The 20,977-nt window shown below is 42.5% G+C and overlaps 2 protein-coding genes across 3 annotated transcripts in view; one reads left to right on the top strand and one right to left on the bottom strand.

Moving 5' to 3' along the window:
* Positions 1-240: 240 nt before the first annotated feature.
* Positions 241-15,463, bottom strand: PRKAR1A (protein kinase cAMP-dependent type I regulatory subunit alpha). Of its 2 annotated transcripts, XM_080395612.1 has the most exons (12): positions 15,327-15,463; positions 14,108-14,167; positions 13,005-13,183; positions 7,480-7,653; positions 6,754-6,845; positions 6,480-6,541; positions 5,896-5,942; positions 5,090-5,248; positions 4,362-4,422; positions 3,959-4,080; positions 3,263-3,344; positions 241-892 (listed from the first exon to the last, which is right to left on the bottom strand). In XM_080395612.1, the coding sequence occupies exons 3-12, from the start codon at positions 13,179-13,181 to the stop codon at positions 720-722; spliced, it is 1,149 nt and encodes a 382-aa protein (XP_080251738.1). In that variant the 5' UTR covers positions 13,182-13,183; positions 14,108-14,167; positions 15,327-15,463; the 3' UTR covers positions 241-719. The 2 variants fall into 2 exon arrangements, with proteins under 2 accessions (XP_080251738.1, XP_080251739.1); XM_080395613.1 differs by lacking the exons at positions 14,108-14,167; positions 15,327-15,463 and adding an exon at positions 13,380-13,621.
* A 207-nt stretch (positions 15,464-15,670) lies between these two features.
* The window catches only part of WIPI1 (WD repeat domain, phosphoinositide interacting 1), a 32,625-nt gene continuing 27,318 nt past the window's right edge, over positions 15,671-20,977 (top strand). The window contains exons 1-2 of the mRNA XM_080395534.1: positions 15,671-16,818; positions 17,293-17,432. The gene's annotated coding sequence lies outside the window, so the exon portion shown is untranslated. The remainder of the gene's footprint in view (positions 16,819-17,292; positions 17,433-20,977) is intronic.

The raw sequence follows: 20,977 nt of genomic DNA, 5'->3' as shown, positions 1-20,977 counted from the left end.
AAGAACAAGAAAAAAAAATCAGTTGCGGCAAGTCAGCAAATTAAGTAACATCTGCAGTAGTTCACCAGAACTATAAACCTTAAAAGCTTTGATTTACACTTGACAAAAACGTAACTAAGCAATCTTAAACCAGCAGACAACAGGAACAATTATACTGTTAAATTCCAACTGTGGCTTTCTTAGCAGCTGATGCCTCACGATTGAACCCAGGATTACAGTACCCAGAAAATTTTTAAAAAAAAGAAAAGAAAAAAAAGAAAACCCCAAGCCTCAACAAGCGCCATTACAAGGGCAGTTCTCATTTCAAGAGAAATACAGCAGATTATGACCACAGCCTTAAAATCTGTCCAACAATTTGAGTAACACCTTTAAAAGCATTTCCACCCACTCCCCCATCACCTCCTTACTCTATGGCAACTGGCATGGCGCCAGGAGATCTCTCCCTCGCTGACGCAAGGCTGCATTTGCCCGAGTTGGACATTGTTGCACAGAGAGAAGCCGTAAGAGCAAACACCTCCATAGAACTTTTTCTATTAATTTAAAAGGGACAGAGAGCACAGAACTAATATGCTCTAAAATTAAAAATAGTGCCATGATAAGCAATTTTTTTTTTTTTTAAACAGACAGGAAGCTGCAAATGCCAGTGGCAATGTGGCTCTGCACAAGGGTAATAAAGCAGTCTGCATTCGTGAAGCATGGTGTGGATAGGGAGGAAGGTTTCAGACAGACAGCGATACAAAACTGTTGTACTGCTGGATGTTTCGCTTGAGAATATCCGAGCACGGACCCAGGACACGTTCAAATCGGGGTCGATCGAGCTTTACACATTTCAACAGGCCACGAGCAACAACTGTGGCAGCACGGGGACGGTTCATCAACAGAGCTATTTCACCTAGGGCAACAGGAAAGCATGAACAGTGTTAAAAATCAACGTGCAAGAAAGCCAAAGAAATCACCCTGCTCTATTTCAAACTGCTACAAGAACCAAAGGTAATTCAGGTTTTAACACTGATCAGAACAAGTATCTACATAGTTACACTAGAAGCAACTGTGAAGGCAGTTTAAAAAAAAACAAAAAAACAAAACTACTTGATTTTCCTAATTAAAAAGCCTGTCCACATTCAAGTCTCTCTGAAAAAGGCCTAAAGAATTTTGACTATTGGTTCTATGAGAAATGGTCATGTTTCAATTAAACATGTAATTTTTCTAGTCAACAAATAGTTATTTTTAATATGTAAGGTAAGCTACTGTTCAATTCTGATATTTCTAGGAAATTCAGGACAAGACAACCACGGTATTGAAGTAAAAACGTTAATGCACGAGACAGGAGCTTTTGACCCACAGCTAGCCAGAATCAAGAGTTTGACTTTGCTATGGGACTGTGGAAGATGAGTATCTTGAAGTCCCATCGGATTCCCGTTTCGTAAGTTATGCACAAACATGCCAAAAGCTTCGTTTCAAATACCTGTCACAACTGCTAAACAACATATTTGGAAATAGCTTTCAACAAGCCCCTGCTTCCACTGGTGATAACAGCTACGCCTAACATCCCTAGGAACAAGCACGAAAAATCACAGCATCAACCACCAACTTTTGGATTTGTTTGTTACACCCATGTTTGGGACTGAGGAAAGAACTTGGTGCTCCACAGAGAATAGATTTGCCTGCATTATCAGAAGGGATGTTCAAAAGCAATGAGAAAAACTTTTCCTCTGTGCCCAATTAAAACTCCTGAACTCACTAACCTACAAAACACAGGCTTGCAAAAGAATAAGTAGGTTCTAAGGGAGAGTTCAACCCCTGGAGGACAGGTCTGCAGCACCTGAACGCAACGGTAGAGATAACTTTTAGTTTGAGAGTGGAAAACTCCAGAGTACACATGAAGGGAAATGTTAGAAAAGACTGAAATGACATTCACCAAACAAAAATCCAGTACTAGATACTGACCTAAGCTGACCTTTGGTCAGATCCAGTACTACTAACACACTCTTGAGTACATCCCACTTTAGACCTTTGCAACAGAGTATTTGTTGATTACATCATCTACAAAGCTGAAAAACTGAACAACCAGAACCCTTCAGCAAGAGGACTGCTTAGAAGGAGTAATAAGTAGTAAGGAGAGAGGACCTACCTTAAACATGAGAAAAGAGTTAGAGGTTCTGGTTTGCAGCTGGGTTTTCTTTCTTTTTCTTAGTGAGGGAAGTATTATTACACCTTAAACAATAGGTTCTGAACAGGTTGAACTGCAAGCCACTTTTCTTCTGAACCCAAATAAGGCCACAAGGAGTATCTTGTTATATACTGTTACATTATACTCCAAGAATGCTCTCTAAGCATACATATCCAGTCCTTATCTGTGATCCAAAATAAATCAACATGCACTAGACAAGAGACTAGTTTCATGTGAAGATTATTCCAAAGTCTTCACAAGCAAGTACTTATCACAGGATCTCAGCCTTTTTCTTTGCCAACATATGTTAAGTTTTTTTCAACCCAAAGCAATTTACATGGTATGTAACTTTTAGCTGAGTTAGAACACCTTCAACAGGAGAAAAGACCCTGATCTGCACTTGGGAGACAACGTTCAGAGCACCACACAGCTTTGGGGTCCCCGGTACCAGATGCTGACAAAGCACAGCAAGTCCAGCAGTGCCACCCAGATGGTCAGGGGACTGCACACTGGGTGTACAGAGATGCTGAAAGAACTGCGTTAGTCTGACCTGGAGAAAAGGCAGCTAAGGAGGGAATCTTAAGGCTGTCTTCGCTGCATAATGAGTTATTATAAAGGCAAAACTAGGCTGCTCTCTGCACTGTGAAAGGCAGAGAGAAAGCAACAAGTTGCAGAACAGGAAATTCTTGTCACGCACAAAGAAAATTCTTCACAACGTGAGTTAAACAGTGAAAGAAATTGCCCAGAGAGGTTGCGGGATCCCCATCCCTGGAGACCAAGAGACTCAGCTGGACACAGCCCTGAGCAATATGACGCAATTTCAAAGTTAGCTCTACTCAGGGTAGGGAAGTTAGACCAAACCACCACCAGGCCCCTTCTAAATTATTCTAGAACAATCACATTTCTGTGATACACATGCACACCTGCATGCCAAGCGACTCTGATACTCACCTGATATTGAATGAAGCCACAAGAGTTAGCCAAAACAGTAATTAAGCAAATCCACCTCATCACTATCATTCACAACAGTCATCTACACAGCACAGGTAAAATGGTGACAGTGGTGTATGTCACCATCAGTACGTAACTCACCAAAATAATCAGAAGGTGCCAGTCTGCCCACTTCAACGAATTCTTCATTTTCTGATCGACGCTGTAACACTGCAGCTGTGCCCTTTAATAAATCACAGCAATTAAACAATTGGAATTTCCAGCATCACCTGAAACATTGAATTCCACACAGATTCAGCTGCTTTGCACAAATAACTGTTATGATGTCTCAGTCTAAAAACTGCTGCACAGTCCTTGCATAGCTCAGCAGACTGCTCTATAAAAACAGCTGGTCCTCCCTCCTCTCTAAGCAGAAAATGTCTGGGGTATCTGCACATCCGCAGCACTGACCTCTTCCTGCTTTTCCTCATAACAGTAAGAATATTACAGTATAACTAGGGGGTGGGAGAAAGACCAAATGCACTCAAAAAAAAAAACCCCAAAACAGACAAGAGACAATGATTACCACTAGCAAGACGTTACTATCTAGAACAGGTCTCTTCTGAAAAAGATAAACTGTTTCAGCCAAAAACTTGTTACTTTTTTCCAGGAAGTACCATTTGTAAAAATAGCAAACCAAATATAAGCTTCTGCACGCCCGGCAAGATTATATTTCTTTAGGAATTCTCCACAAGTATGTTCTTACATTTTGATTTTTTCCAAGTGCCTATTTAGGGACAGAATAAACCATGTTAAGAAGAAAAAAAGTTCTAGGCTTTTATTTTTTACTTTACTTACCTCCAAGATAATGAAGAATTCATCTCCTGGCTCTCCCTGGACCACAATCTTCTGTCCATCCTCAAACTGTACTGGTTCCAATGCATCAGCTACAGTGAGACGCTCCCACTTGTCCAGAGATTCTACAGATTTAGAAGTTCATTAACAGAGTATCTTTTCAAGACACAAATTATACTTTTTGATCTCTCTTTACACAGAGGTCAACCTATTTCTGGCTACACCTGTGCATCAGGTATCAAGACTTGAATTAGAATTATTTTGGAATGATGCAGAAAAGCTGCACACACTTTGCAGTCAGTTTAACAGATTTCCACAATAGCCTGTTATCATAATAAAGCTGGGTAACAGCTTTATGACAATATGGCAATTTATTCCACTTCGCAACAGAAGTCTTCTCACTTACCCAATATAGATACTTTACTAAGGAATTCCTCGTACATCTTTCTCTTTCTCAGAGTACTGCCCTACAAAAGAAAAAAAAAAAAGTCACTCCACCCCAAGCACACGAAGTAAGTTTTCTTTCTACTTCATATTTTACATGAGGCTTCAAATAAAACTCAAGATAAAAAATTTCAACCAGACATACTGCATCCTGTCTCACAGACCCAATCACAAGATTGTTTTCAAATTTATTTCAGTAATATTTCAGAGCTGAGCAACCTTCATAAAGTACTTAAACATTAAGGCTGCAATAAACACTCTTAAATGCATTCTAACTGTATAACCTTACCAAAACTCACAACACCTGCTCAACTTAGTTACAACTGCTGTGCACACACACCACTTACAAATAGCAAGCTAAATACAGAATAGAATCAAAACATCTGGCTCGTTAACCAGCAGCTATTACATTTTTTAGTCGTTTAATACTGCATTGGTATTGTTCTGTTCACTAATGCAAGACTTCTCCTTGTCCCACGCCTGACAGACATATGCTGAGTGATCAGTTTTCTGATTACAAAAGAGACAGGATTTTGAATAACCAACTCCAGGAAAGGACCAGCACAGATAAAAGGTCAGATGACCAGTATAAGTTGAGTGAATAGTAAAACCAAAAGCCTGATTCCAGGCTATGCACGCAGCTACTTGAGTCAATGACATAAGCCACACACCAGCTGGAAAAATACTTGCCATCAGGATCCTTCTATAGCTATCTCTATCAATGCCCCACAACTTCACATTCGTCTTCGCTTTGACAGTTGCAGCACGAGGAGTTCCATAGATAAGGGCAAGTTCTCCAAAGCTTCCACCCTCACCAACGCTGGTTGCCCATTCGCTGTTCACATAAACCTGAAAGGCAGCGCACTGTGGTAAGCCAAGGCCCACCGTGTCTCGCGAGCTGGTCAAAGACAACATGAAGCTCCTGCTGCCCTTTATAGAATGCCTAGAATAGCATTCTAAAATGCTATTAGAAAACATTTCCTTTCTAATAAAGGGAAATTCTCACATCTGTACAGCCAGAGTTGACCATTCCAGGGTCATCAACACTCCACAGCCAACCCCAGTCCCAGCCACAATTTTTTACTTTCATCAACAAAGGGACTCTCTTCTAAATCACATGCACAGAGACTACACACAGACTCCCGAGATCCTGTGATAAGAAATAAAATATCAACAAAGTCTCTGTCAGAGAAAGTTACAGATGAGTTGGACTGGAAAATAAAAAGCCTGTTCATTCTTAACGCCTGTCCCGCACCACAACTAGACTCCACCCTGCTCTTGTAAAGCATTAATATTGTGTTGGTGGCCAAATCGTTCATTTTGAAAGCCACACAACTCAGTATGAACAGCCAGATTGAGCTGTTAAGGGAACAAAATAAATTCTTCCTTGTAAAAGCTTATTATGAGAACAGTTGCTAAAGGAAGGACCTGTACAAGAAACCTACTTCTTCTACTAGGAACAAACATATCATTAATAAACAACCAATAATGCTTACATCCATTTCTCCTTGATCAACAACATAGAAGTTATCACCTTCATCACCTAAAGACAAGAAAATATTGAACACACATTAAAAAAAAAAAAAAGCAAAGCTATGCAAACATTCACATTTCACAGAAATGGCATCTCTGACAACTTTGATGTTTAGAACCTAATAAGGTTGACAGCAACCAATTTTTGCACAGCTTGCAGGATGAAATTTCACATTTTGCCAATTTTGCACTCATCTTAGTCCTGTGAAAGAGGACACCTACTGGTATGTGGGAGATCAGCAGCATTGCCAGTATTACTGGAAAGGCATACCAGATCCATAAACTGATAAAACGTGTTCTACAGAGCCATCAAATGACAATCTTTACAATAGATAACATATGTAATGAAACCACATCTTCCTGAAACTGCTCCACTCCTCACTTTAGTATGAGCTGTGCTTCAGGTAACATAACAAGAAAGGGTTACTGTATGCAGACAGTGTTTTTATTAAAAAACAAACAAACCAACCAACCAAACAACTAACCACCCAAAACCTAACAGCAGCACTAGGGCACTTATTCACCAATGTAAACAACTGTCACTTGCCTTGCTGTATGACAGTCTCTCCTGCGATGTAAGTGACAGGGAACATTGCATCAAAGATGTCACTGAAGAAAAGGATACCAACGTTAGACAAGTGCTGGAGAACTGCCAGGCACGCATGCATCCATACATCCGTACCTCCAACCTCTCAATACTCTTCCTATAGCCTCTGTATGGTTACACTACTATAAAGTGGCTGTGCAGCTTTGTACGTTATGACACATTTAGCTCTTCTGAAGTCTGCCCTTCAAGGAAGACTACAAAGATTTGTTCCTACCTTCTTTCATTATCATCAAGATGGGCAAACAGCACATTCTTCTCAATAGCTTTTGCCAAAGCAGCCATAGTCTTATAATCTTTTGGAATAACCTAGGATATAAACAGAAAAAGTAACTGATTAATTAAAAAAAAAAAATCTGCACTCCCCAGGGTAAACAGATTATTTAAATTGCTACAAAACGCTGGCTGAGTTTTTGCAGTTTCTTTCAAGGACTACAGATCTAAAACCAAATATAGTCAGTGTTTACAGCCAGTTTTCGCAGAAGGTAAATAAAATCCTGTATTACTTCATGCAACTGTAAAAGCATCCTTCAATGCTAAGTTTTTCAGGGTTTTTTGCAAGAGTACAAGTATCTGTTCAACTTCCATTTTGCTATGAATAGCAGCAAGTCTGCTCTGCCATTAGGCTAAACGTAATGTTGTTGCAGCTGTCAAATAACTGGAAACACTTTGTTTATATATATAATATATAAATATGTGCATCTAAATATATGTATTACTTCAAAAGGAACAGATCCAAGTTATGCATAAATGGTTTAATTGCATGACAGTTTATTCTAACCTCCAATTAAACAGCTGTACACAGAGGTCTGCTTTTTAGTTATCACAAGACTTAACAGGCTACAGGAGCTTAGTGTTACTTAATACACTGGCTAAAAGGTGGTCTTAGACAAACTCTTGGATTGTAGATGCAATTTTTAGCAACATTTAGAAGTCAAAGCACCTTTCTAACATAAGATGCAGCATCCTCTTCTGTATAGACTTCTGCACTGATGGCCCCGCGCCTTCTTCGACCCTTAACCACAGGGTTCATAGGAGGAGGGGGAGAGATTTCATCCTCCCGCGAGTCTGAGCGAGAACCAGACTTCTGTTGATTCAACAACTGTTTTGTTTCCTCCTAAACAGGAAGGGAGACATGTCTGCATCACATAATCCAGTGAAGAAAAAAGTTGTTATATATCACATTCCAATTCAGCCTGCCAATGCAAGGGAGCTTCCTGCATACTACTGCTCCCGCATTAAGGCCAACAGGAGACTACAGCAACCAGGATCAAAGGCCTTTCAAAATAGATGGCAGATAGGCCATTCACAACATTCGTATCACAATGGTGTTTATTTTTAATAAGTTACGCTAATAGTTTCATAAATTAAGTAGTATAAACAAGTCGATTCTACTTGCCACTACTGTAATCCACAGGCAATGAGGACATTCTGTAAATTGTAAAGTTTTTTTGTACAGTTTTCCCAACTGTAAACCCAGCAGTTCTTTCCCTCAGCTGGGAGGTGTTAAGCCTTTTTTGATTTGAAAGACAGAAGAGCAATTCCTCAGAAATCCATGTTACATGAGAAGCTTTTGAAACAAGGTCAAGTCATGGACCAACTTGATACTCAATAACCAACAGTTATTTTAGGAGAAAGAAATATGAACGCTGCTTACAAAAGAGCTGGAGGGAGGATGCTAGAGGCCAAATGGTAGGGTTTTTTCTGCAAACCCCGGATCTTTGCATGACGTCACACATTTTCCTTATTTCCCTCAGCTACCTGCTGCACTGTGTTGTAGTGATTTTGTAGAAGACTAGCATACTCACAATAAAGTGAAGTCTAACTTGACACACAAAATTTGATTCTTCTATGTACTAGAAGATTCACCTTAATCAACTAAAATCAGACTAAAAACAAAACAAAAAAGCCAACCTTGGAGCCAAAGCATTTGCATCATAACAGCTCAAATTACTTTCCCAGCATTAAGGAAACAGGGGTTTGGGACATGCCTTAAAAGCACACGGAGTCATCTGTTCTCTGACAGCTCCCGGCACTTTTAAAAGCTGGGTTTGACCCAGTGTCCTTGATCAAACTGTCCCCTGCTCAGCTGGGCAGCTTGTTGCTTGGCTGCCATGCTCCGCTCCGGAGGTGCACAGAGGCTATGTATAACACCACCACTTTGAGGAAAGGGACATCAGATAACCATTACAGCGAGTTTACATTTTACACCTCTCAGATAGCCAAAGAGCAAGCACTGATCCATCAAATTACATTCCACTTCCTGCTTTTTGCCCATTGATAAAAATAGTGCTACATTTCAAAATGATGGGAGCAAAACATATTTAAAACCTTGTTTCCATCTTCTGATTTTAGAGAAACAAGTCTCAACTGAGATGAAGTTAAAAATAGTTTGACCAGTAGTAAGTGTTCGGTTTAAACTGCCTCTCTACTAAGTGGGCAGCACCACCAACCACAGAAACATATTGTTTGTTCACATACAAAGTATTTCACCCATAAAAAAGCCTTGACACTTTTTAAATAAGTGAACACCAGCTGCTGTATTTTTTCCCCAGTATCACATAAAATATTGAGATCCTCTAACTTTCACAGCTAGAAGCACTTCAGCAGCATTTACCAAGGGAGCTGTGTATCAAAACACTGTTCAGCAAAAGACTCATCAGGGTAATGGTCCACTCAAGGAACAATAAAACTGCACTAACAGAAAAAAAAATACAACTGGAAACTTCTGCCTGATCTGAGATTTAATATTACTATATTAAAAAGAAGTATGTTAAGATAGGGCATGGACATATAAACAAGTTACAGGTGGGTAAGATAACACATTAATTTAAAATATACCAGCTATTCTAAATAGCCTACATACACACACACCAAGAGGAAGATTATCCTTGAATGAGACAAATCTCCATGTATCCCATTACACCTTGCAAGACAGCACTGTGCCACGGAGTGACATGCTAAAATCTCATTGTTTTCACAGCAGTAGCTTTTCATGTGCTCATCTTTTTAAAATACAGCTTTTACAATTCCTAATATTAAACCACATTACTCCCCCACCAGATCAGAGAAAAATTGCACTAGGACCTGAAGGAAGAGTGGCAGTTGTTAATCTGTTACCTTAGAATTTAGCCATTACTTATGACTGAGAAAAATGTATTTGTTCAGGTTTAGAGGCTCCTCAAATTAACAGAGAATGAACAAAGGCATTCATTTTACTCTGTATGGATCAGTATAACCATTACCAGGATTTTAAGAAGGTTTAGTAATAAAGTTAGCCTGTTTATTACATCCAAGTGTTGAGCCTGCTCTTTCTGTTGATGAAGCAGTTCGAAGTTTTCAGTGTCAGTGACCATTAACTGTAAAATCTCATTTCTCCTGACAAGTAAAAAATTGTTATTAAGTTAATTTAACGTTTCTTACTTGTAATAATTTAAAGTGATAAGACTTCACATACTCACATTGAAGTCTACCAGCTACTGAGGATGACCTTCACAATTTCAGAATTATGTTTTACACTGTACAGCCTGGCACCTGGTAATTGTCACCACACCAGAAACAGTCTCAACTTCTGGCTAATTAGTATTTAATTTATATCAGCTCTCCACACACTTAAATCCCAAACACTCAGAAGCTAAAAAAAAGTGTTAAAAGCCCTGCAATAAAATAAAGTCACAACTGCACAGTTTATCATCCTTAACTTCCATGTTTTGCAAAAGAAACACTTAGGAAAACGGGAAAATATTCAGGTATGTATGTACAGAGGCAGGGCAGGTGGCAGGGAGTAAGTACAGTGACTGGGTGTCAATTGCACTTTGTAATTCCAGCTTTCTGTAAAGCCTAAGATGCACATAACTGCAATACACACAATATTTCAAACATGCACTTATTTCAGTGGACAGCCATAACCAATATCCATCTGGCAGACTGTAATAACGATCTCTACATTACATTTCCATAGCTCAGACTACCTACACAGCCAAGCATAGCCATTAGCTTTTAGTATGCATTGCTGTTACCAGACACGTTTGCACAGCAAAAAGAATAGAGGCTTTAGTACACCACAAACAGATAAAATAAAAACATTTATACAATCAATGTGTAGTAATTAGATGCATGAAACAGCTTTCATAACCCAGAAGAGGATATCTGAATTCCTACAGTAGGTACAGCAATCTCAGAGGCAGTAATTTTAATGTTTCTGAACATAAATTCAAAAGCATGTTAAAATGTCTTCAATGTATTTTAATAACATGACAGTGAATCAGCTCTGTGTTTGTGTGCTGTGGGAGAGATGACTGTCAGGATAACCACAGAGAAAATAGCAACCTTGCTTCAGTTTTAAATGGTGTTCCTTCAAAATTCAATCTTAAAAAAAATACTGTATCTCAACCTCAATTTCAGCCAGTCTAACAGATGAATACATTTATAAAAGTATATTGAAAAGTTACCCTGCTTTATTGAAGATGTAACAGACATTACTTCTGGAAGGTGAAGCAGATTTCGTTTCACCTGTTTTTCCTCTCCCAGAGCTAACTACCACGTTAGAGCTGGTTAATAATAGTGCTTCACATTTGTGCTTTCCAGACACAGATGTCAGAGGAGTTGGCTAACATAGTACAGGATGTTCACTGCTGTTACTTGATAGCTATTAAGGTACCACATTACCTGGCTAAACTAAGACCAATCCATTAGACTGAACAGTGAGACTTGACTGAAGAGAAAGCTGTAGCAATTTTTAAATTCAAGAAGGCAAGAAGAAAAATACTAGTTTCACCTGTAGCTATCGCCGTGCTGGTGGGCATGTATAACCCGTACCAACACAACTCATAAGAGACCCTGACCAAAACTCTAATAATAATTTAAGGGGGAAGAAACATTACTTAACCGGTTTATTTTCAGCTTCCTTGTGGGCTGACCAAATACTTAGACAGCCTACTTGCACCAGAATAAAATCAAGTTATTCAACTCCAGAATACATGTGATTAAGTTCAGAGCTAGACTTGTCTTGCTAAAAGCCAACAGTTCCCTTTACGTTTAAATAATGCACGTTGACTGTAAGTTCACTACAAAAGCATCGAAATATTCCTATTTTATATCCCTATGTATGGATTGGTTTACAATTTATTCTAAGTGCGCTAATGCAGTTTACTTTGTAAAGTTCTGCATATCAACACTTGTGGCAATGTTTTACCAATTACCAATCTATCAGTACTTAGAAACTTGAGAATCCAAGGTGGGGAAGGAGGCACAATGAATTTTTAAGAACCTGCTTACTAGCTGGTTTGCTGCTGGTATTCTCTCTGAAAGAGAATGTATTCAAGATGCGTCTACACCAAAAAAAAAAGCAAGTCAGGCATATTGCAGAGTTCTTGGAGTTTTTGTTCATTTAATAAGCAAAATGTTCTTCAAATACTAGAAAATGACCACATGGTGCAAACTAACCTGTAACTCAATGTATCTACCTTGAACACTTCCATTAAAAGACAATTTGCACTATGCATATTGATAACCTCTAGTGTTCATTTCTTTCTGCTTTACATTCGCAATTAGTAACTAGCTAGAATAAAAAAAAAAATTAAAAAGACATAACTCCCATATACAACAACTACTGAAAGGAGCACCTGCAACTGACTGTGTATGAGGTCACAGCTACATTATTTACTAATTGTGTATTCTGAATAGTCATTGTATCTAACCTTTCCCTGCATTAGCCTTTAAAACCTTCCATTTTCATAGCAGCTTCCGTTCCTATCTGCTTAAGCATCAATATATAAAATGAACAGTTCAAAAGAATGCAAAATCACCGTTTCAAGCATGAGCACCGAGATGACAAAATGCTTTCCATTCCCAAGATTCCAGAATACTTCCAACAACAACAAGAACACCAAAGAGACCTTGAGGACAAGAGGAACAACAAAGCAAAACACCAACACCGAACTCCCAGGAGAAGGCAGAAACAGGCTTGCTCTCCTAGAGATCTGGAATGCAAATACTTCCATTTGTCCTCAGCTAGGCCTGCCTGACTACCACTAACCTACTCCTTCTGTGCTGTACCCACATTATCGTAAACCATTTGTCTCAATATAAGACATCAGACACCTAATGTCTGTGTCTAACCAAGGTCAAACACCACAGTTATCTAACTACAGACACAAGCGTGTGTGCCACCTACTAGCTTTCATGAGCAAGCATTAGACTGGGATTACATCTGCATCCCAGCTGGGTAAGTCTCCTTCTCAGCTTATGTTCTGCCCTATGTGCTTTGCTATGACAGAGGTGCTTTTACACCGTGCTCAACTGGCATAAACTACTGGAAAATAGGATTTGTTTTCCAAAAGCATCAGCTCCAATTTCAAATGGCCAATATGAACACCAGACAAATCCAAAGCTCCATCTCTAAATCACAAGGAGATGATGCAAATTTAGGTTGTTCCACCCTCCTTCCCCCCCGCTATGTATTTTTACCTTCTCCAGTCTCTCAAAGTACTCTCTGAGGAATCCCATGGGTCTTTCAGGTCTCACTGTGCACAACTGTACAATGCAATCCTTCAGAAGTTGCTGGATGTTATGTTTTTGGACATAAAGTTCACATTCCCGAAGACTACGCTCCTCCTCACTGCTGCTGCTGCTAGAAGCTGCCATTGCTGAAGATAAAAGAAAGAGAAGGTTAAATAACTAGCAGAAACAAAGATGCTGCAGCCCGATATAGTCAGACATGCTATGCTGCCTGAAAGAAAGTTACACTGCATTACAATCTTACTGATACCACAGCATAAAACTACCTTTATTGGTAAAACTAGTAACTAAAGTAAACCGTGAAAGAAAAAGCTATAAACTTACTTAGCACCTGGAGAGAAATAAAAAATCTAGGTGCTCTTTAGCCACAGGCACAAAAGGAAAAGCATTTGATTGAGCTGGAAAATCTTCAGTAACTCAAGCTCTACAAGCACTCAAAGTCAGGGAAGCTTCCACCTAAACTTTCTGCTGATTAAGCCTAGTATTCCATAGGACTGGAGGCTCACTTCACAGAGCTGTACAGGGTCACGGAGATGACGAGCAGGAGACACATGGGTGGAAGCTGGGAATCTGAGAGGCCAGTATGAAAAGTACTAGGAAGTGAAACACATTAAGGTTGAAACCAAAGCCAGTCTGCCAAATGCCAAGGCAGAATCCACTAACGGAAGTTATGGAATTAGAGGCATTACTTCTAAAAAGCTACTCTCCATTTTAAACTGGTCCATATTTCGTAACTATCTCCGTGGATACACTGCAGTCCCAAAAATATTTCTTCAACTATAAATAATCAAGAGTACATCTTTAAACGCATCTATTACGATGCCAACTTTTCAACAGACTTTAAAATTATAGTGTCAGCTGTAACAATTTGAAAAATATTCTTAAGCAGGTGCCATCCCCTCCAAGTTATAGAACCAGTTTAAAATATATTTTTACATTTATATATAAAACATTTCACGTAACTTTTTTCACAAAGCAATTAACACTGAGACAACTGAAGAAATAGAATAGAATTTCTCAGTGCATTTCTGAGGAAATATAAATAAAGTTACCTGCTACAGGGACTGTGGCAACAGCTTATAAATACGAAGATATGTTGATCCCAGGATCAGCTTTTGAAAAGAAAAAAATGGATTCAGTCAAAATGACATTGAGAAGTGACAACTGAAAAGCCAAATGATGCAGTCATATTACGCGTTTTATCCTACTGAGGCAGCAGATTGAGAAACATAGGCAATATAACACTGTGCCCCTTGAATTATGCCACCGGAGATTACAGGAGGACTAGAGTTAATACGAAATTGCTAACACTTCAAACAGGTTTCATTCTTGTCACAGTTAATCCCTGCATAAGTATGCACAGACAGATGTATTGTGTTGCACAAACACCAATTATGGACTTCACATGGATTGAAAGAGTGCCTTAAAGTTCTCCAGTTACTTCTTTTGTTTTGACAGCTCACACAGTGAAGGTCAGTCTTAATTAACAGCCACAGAGAAACTTGGTGGCTCCCTGACAGACTACAAATTACAAACTACAGAAAAAGAATTGCACTGCTGATAGACACGGATCACGGTTGGTCATGAGAACAGCAAGGCCAGGGCTGAAAATACCAAAGAAATACTGAAAACTGCAGCATTTCTACAAGGTATTTTTTCTGCATATTACAAACCCGAGGTTTCCCAGAGCCTCCTAACGCCCGGCTGCACTTGGATGGCTCGAACGGCCCGGGCCCGGCCTGCCCTCCCTGGGGCAGCCCTGCCAGGCCCAGCCCAGCCCGCCCCTCACCGCAGGGCCGGGGGTGCTCCCGCTCCCCGGGGCCGCCGCCGCCGCTACGGCCCAGCGGGCAGCTCCAAGGCAGCACCAGGGCGAAAGTAAAGCCACGGCGTTCCCGGGGTAGGGGCACCCCCGTAGCCCCCAGCCCCACGCCGGGCCGGGGACTGCTGGAGCATTGGCCGCCTGGAGGCGACGCCCGCCCAGCCCCACCGCGGCCCGACAAGCCGGCGGGGGCCCAACGCAGCGCGGCCTCTCTCCCTCACAGACCCGGGGCCTCCAGCCACGGCAGGAACGGGGACGCTGCCCCCACTGTAGGCTCGGGAGCTGCCCGCACCGGGCCGCTCCCCTCAGCGGGGCCAGCCCCCGCCCCCAAAGGCCGCAGGCCTCCCGCCCCGCGCCGCGCCCCTCGAGCCCGGCCTCGCCTCCTCGCCCCGCCACCGCCCGCATCAGGGGCGGCCGGGCCGGGCCGGGCCGGGCCGGGCCGCGCCGCTCACCTGCCGCGGGCGGCTCCGCCGGGCCCTCACCGCCCCCCCGCCAGTCCCGGCCCGGCCGCGGCCTCCGCGACAGCAGCAGCGGCGGCAGCAGCTCCCACCGGAAACCGACTGATCCAGCCAATCACCGCCCGCCGTGACGTCAATGCGCCTCGCTCTCACCCAGACCCGTCGCCACGGTAACCTTAAAGGGGCAGCGCAGGGCGCCGCTGCTCCAGCGGGCCGCGGGCAGAGCTGGGAGCGGGGCCGCCTGGGCGCCTTTAAGGCGCGCGGGGCTGGCGGGGAGAGAGCGGCTGGGGCGCTGAGGGGAGCGGGCCCCACGGCGGGCGGACCGGGGCCGGGGCAGGCCTCCTTGCTGGGCGGGGGGATCCGGCGGTTGGGGCCGCCCGGTAGAAGCCGCGCTGCCTAATGCCTGTGCGGGCCCGACCCCGGGCGGGCGGCCGTTACCGGGATCCCGCTGAGTGGCGCTGGGGCTTGCGGTGCCGCGGCCTGCCCTCGGGGGCCTCGTTCAGTACTGGTGCAGCGGCGGGTGCTTGGCAGCCTCGGCCTTGGAGCTGCCGGGTGAAGGGAGCAGGGGCTGTTAATGGGGAAATGAACGGTGTTCAGGTGTGGCGGATTTCATTGCCATCGATGTAAAATCCCCGTGCGGAATCGCCTCTTCTGCCGCTATGGCTGAGGTGAGGCCTCAGGCCCATGAGGAGTCACCGCAGATCCCAGCTGCGTTGGCAGGGAGGGACAGGGCCCGTCCAAGGGCTTGGGAAGGGAAGGAATGACCCCTTCATTGCGTATAACCAAGAACATAACGCCGTTTTACAACTCCATGTTACAACCGCTGTGCGAGCGCTTCAACCAATACTCACCGGTGCTTAACTCCTTTGGGAGAATTGTCTTACAGACAACCAAAATGATCCCAGAACCAGAATTTAATGTATATTTCAAGACCAGAAGATACTGGTGCTTTTGCAATGATGTGACAAGCCATCAGGAGCTATCTGCCATGGCATTTCTTCTTGGCTAGCTCTTATATTAAAGAAATAAAGGGTAACATCTTAGGCCTAGATCTTGGATCCGCATTTATGACGCAGCAAAGAAAGCCCGAGTTCACATTCCTTAGATGTTTGATAGCTTCTGTCTGTTACAGGTTAATTAGAAGCCAGGGTCTGCGATTTTCTGACACTAAGCCAAAAGCTGGAATTTTTACAAACAATATGTATTGTAAGGAATCATTAATATTTGTGAAATGCTGTCAGAGTACAGTATTAGTAACTATCAAATGTACATGCTCACATGGTAACATTTCTTTCTGTAACTGAAAACTGTTAGGAGTTTCTAAACACTAGAAAAAAAGCTGCACGCATTTTACCCTAGAGATGACTTTTTGCTTTTTTATCTTCCCTTTTTGCAAGCTCTCTGCTATTGTCACATCTCAGTCCTTGTTTGGACAAGTCCTGGTGCTGTTTTGGGATAGATCCTGTCTGGAGCAAAGATCAGACCAGTATGTAAAACCTGTTCTGCAACATTCTCTTTATTAAGAAAACAAGTATACTGTTGTACAGCATGCTGTTGATGCAACCCTCTCCTGAGCTCTGGAGCCAGGGAGTTCAGATGGCAAGGCCGGAGTCTAATGAAGGGAACAGAACAGGCTTTCAAAAGGAGCCTTGTGATGCCAGCCTGAGGTCCCTCTTAACTGTACAACTCCTTCACCGTGAGTCAGCACTGATTTATCTTTGAAAGTTAAATCATGCTTCTCATAAGCATATGTTCATACATATGCATGTGTTAATTCTTACAGTGTTAAAGATGTAAGAGAAGTTAAAAACAAACAAAACCCTGTTCCCTTTGGTCAGGTCTGAATTACAGGCAGACCCTGGTCTTAACTGTCTAATTAAGTAATAAACATTTCAGAGTAAATAACTGGCATTACCGTCAGCACTGTTCCCACAACTTTCATTTCAATTTTATGCATTAGAGTTTCTCATGTAGCAGTCTGTTGCCTGAGGCTGTGGCTGCTGAAGAGCAGAGGAGAGCTGCCCATTCTGCCAGCAGAATATACCAACACAAGCCTAAGAGACGTGGCGTGATACAGCCAGCGAGTCACCATAAAGAGGGGTAAGGTGGGGAACTGTACGGGCTGTTTCTGGTTACACTCAATAAGAACTCAACAGAATCATTTTTCTAATTCAGTCTCATCTCCTATCCTGTAGCAGAGCCTGTCCTAAAGCACCGTTATATTTTTTTTTTTAGGCAAATCTAGTAGTCTTGGTTCAAACCCCAATGGCAAGCACTGTGGGTTAGCGTGGTAGTGATTTCAGTGACGGTAACCATCACATGTCCTTAGTGGTGGGACATTCAGTTTTCGAGACTGGTAAATACTGGCAGAGTCTGAGCATGGATGAGACGAGACGACTCCCCAGGCAGGGGCTGTGAATCATCATGTGTCACAGCATGGACTTGCAGAAAGCTGCAGATAGGACTTCCTGCATTTTAGCAGCCTGAGTACTCTCATTGTTAAACCAAAAAAACACTGCCTGAAGTATGGTATTTCTGGGCAGATTCTGGATGAAAGTGTCTAGAGATACTTAGGTGCCTGCAAGTTAAGAGGAGTTAGTGACCTAACTGCCCTGGAGAACCTGGACCAGTATGTCCGCTCATTTTTGTTCAGTGCTCTACTCTTAGAATTATGTATTTAGCTGCTTCTGCCTCAGCCTCATAGGGAGTCAAAAGCGCTATTTTCATGATTAAAAACAGGAACCCTCTTCAAGATCATCACAATTCCTTCATCAACTGAGTGATAATGCCACCTCATCATTCTTAAGCATTTGGCTCATCTCCATTCTGCATTAAGCCATGTAGGATACATATTCCTGGTCTCATAAAAGACCAATAAATTTGTCTGTAAAAAGCATCTGAAATATCCCAAGTGGGAAGATAATTTGTTTGCTTTTTAACAAAGCTTCCCAGAAGTTCTTACAAAGACTGAATTTATTACTCTAATTTTTATGGTGCTATTTATCAACATGGTGATCAACAGTAATAGAAGCTAAGAATGGTCACTGGGAAGGAAAGAAGTGAAGGCTTGCTGTTCCGCTTACCACCACGCAATCATATAAACCCCACAGAGATACTGACTCGTTATTAATCCTGCAAGCATAGAGCATTGCAGCATTCACTGAGGAAGTAAATGAAAGCACGCTGGCACAGCAGGTTAGCTGAGGGGAAGGAGATCCAGGGCAAGGTAGCCAGGTAAGAAGGCTGGACATGGAACAGTGAGGATGACATGGGGAGAGGGCACAAGGAGCAGTGCTAAAAGGGCATGAAAAGCAGCCTGAAGTTAAAGTGGCTGAGGAGTCGCTAGATCCATCTGAAAGGAAAATGGGGAAAGAAAAAAAAAAGGTAAAAATCATAGATTACTAGGCCAGAAAAAATACCTCCATGAGCAATCACACTCTGCCAGGAATAACAGTGGGCAGTGATTGGGGAGCTCAGGGGGAGAAAAAAATTATATGAGCCAAGATGAGAAATAAGAGCCCAGAAGTCATCTACCCCTGCTGTGTGCATAGAACAAAAAAGGCTTCTTGAGAGATACTTCAGTGGCAGCAAGGTTAACAGCACCTGTGAGTAGGTGGAATCCTACACAGGAGTTACAGTAGCAGGGGTTTGCACTGAAGATACCGTCCCACCTTTGCATCGTGTTCTGCCCATGAGGTACCACCAGCTCAGACAAGCCACTGGGACTGAAAGCAAACAAATTGAACAAGTGTCAGACTGAAGCAGCCACTTTTGTGTCCCACACACAGCTTCACATGTCAAGTCGTGCAAATCCATCGCCCTTGAGGTACAAGCAGGGTCCAAAGAGGCACAGCCTGGCAGCAACACTCTTGATCGGGGAAACTGCTGTGTGTGCACTGTCTTGGGGTGGATGAATGGGGAATGAAGAAGCATTAGGGGTACAGAAAGGGTTCTTCTACCAACTGAAGCTGCCATCAGCCCCAACAGCCCTAAAATCCACATCGATCAGTAATCAGAAAGTCAGTGAAACTAAAAATCTGTGAGCTCAGTGTGGACTATGGTGATGTCAGAGGTAGAGTTCACATTGTATCCTTTGGGCATGTCTTCTTGTATGTTTAAGCTTTAACTAGCATACAAAATAACTGCCTATTGCTGCTACACACCATGTCTCACTGAGACTATGCAGTGTGATTCATAGGAAGATCCATAAATTAGGAGCCAAAAGACAGAAAAAAACATATTCCTGTTTGACAATAGACTGTTTGAGGGCTTCTGGGTTCCAGGCCAAACTCTGGAGTTGACTGTACGAACTTGACCGCTTTCATTTTGACACTTCAATGTACCTGCGTGCAAGGAGGGAAAAGGGTACTTGCCACACAGTGCCCAGCAAGGCACAATGTTTGCCAGGTAGTCTGAGCCTCTGGATGAATTACAGTGTAAATAAATCTGCTATCAACATCTGTAATTTTGCCACATGAAAGGTGATAAAGGAACAGAGCAAGGAATTGATATGGTCACAAAATACAGTCTGAAAGCTAGCGCTTAAGCTTCCTGCTCCAACCCCATCGTGACCTGCGCCATGGGCTAAAAGCCACTCTGGACCACAAAGGATGGTGCGTGGAAGCTGGCTTTGGTCTTGCTGCACATCAGCTGGGCAGACAGTTGTGTGAAATGGTCCCCAGTGTAAAACGAGTTTGCTTTGAGCAGCAGATCTCAAATCATTTCCATATGTTACTTTGAAGAAGAAAATGACTGGTAAGACTCAAAACAGAGTATCCAAAAGCCAAGAAAAAAATGCCCTGAAGTGCCTAGATCTTAAAGAGAGGCCAGTCGGGGAATCCATTTACATCTGCAAGACCTGCCTGATGCAACACAGCCCGTCATCATACACTCAGTGTGGTTCCCAGCTGGAAGGCTTCCAGCACCCAAGGGGTAACGCTGGGAACATTTTACCTCCTGAGTAAATGCTAAAGAGCTCAGCAGCTGAGGAAGGCAGTGCAGCCAGCCAGGTGCCCTTGTTATCTGAGGTATGTCACATAGCTCTCCTCTGTTTGCTTTAGGACAGGCTCCATAACACTTTGAAAAAGCCATGATAGCATGTTTAAATTCTAACACAGATAATGATGTTCCACCTGTCATCCAACCGTGTTTAACTTGAATTCAGTGTTCCCTCTTTCTTCTGACCTAAGGAGTTGTAGCTAGACTGGTAATTAATCTGCACCTCAACAGCAAGGCAAGAAGTTTTTAAGCACCCTCCTGACAATATTTATTGGAAACACCTTGTTTAGGTGTCTATGTACAACTCTGAAGGACTTCAAGGACTCTGAGTGAGGACAGGGATTAGCAGAGGGGGAAACAGATGCAGTCAGAGTGCTAGGCTGCCTCACAAGAGCTGGGAAACAGAAAACAGCATCCAAAGCACGACAAAAAAGGCCCTGCAAGGCTCAGGCCTCCAGAGAGGGAAGAAGATGGGAGAGCAGCAGGTCTTTGCCTCCTGCAATTTGGATGTGAACCATTTTTGTTTTGCATTCTTAACTTTATACAACCCCTGGGCAGCTTCAGCGGTTCATGAACTGCCCAAGCATCTGCAAATGTGATTCTTGATTTTAAGATCTCTGACGCAAACCGAATTAAAGAGCAATGAG

The sequence above is a fragment of the Falco punctatus genome (genome assembly GCF_963210335.1).
Source record: "Falco punctatus genome assembly, chromosome: 1".
NCBI classification, from domain to species: domain Eukaryota; kingdom Metazoa; phylum Chordata; class Aves; order Falconiformes; family Falconidae; genus Falco; species Falco punctatus.
The sequence above is the reverse complement of the archived record's forward strand: the minus strand, read 5'-3'. Positions and strand labels throughout refer to the sequence as shown.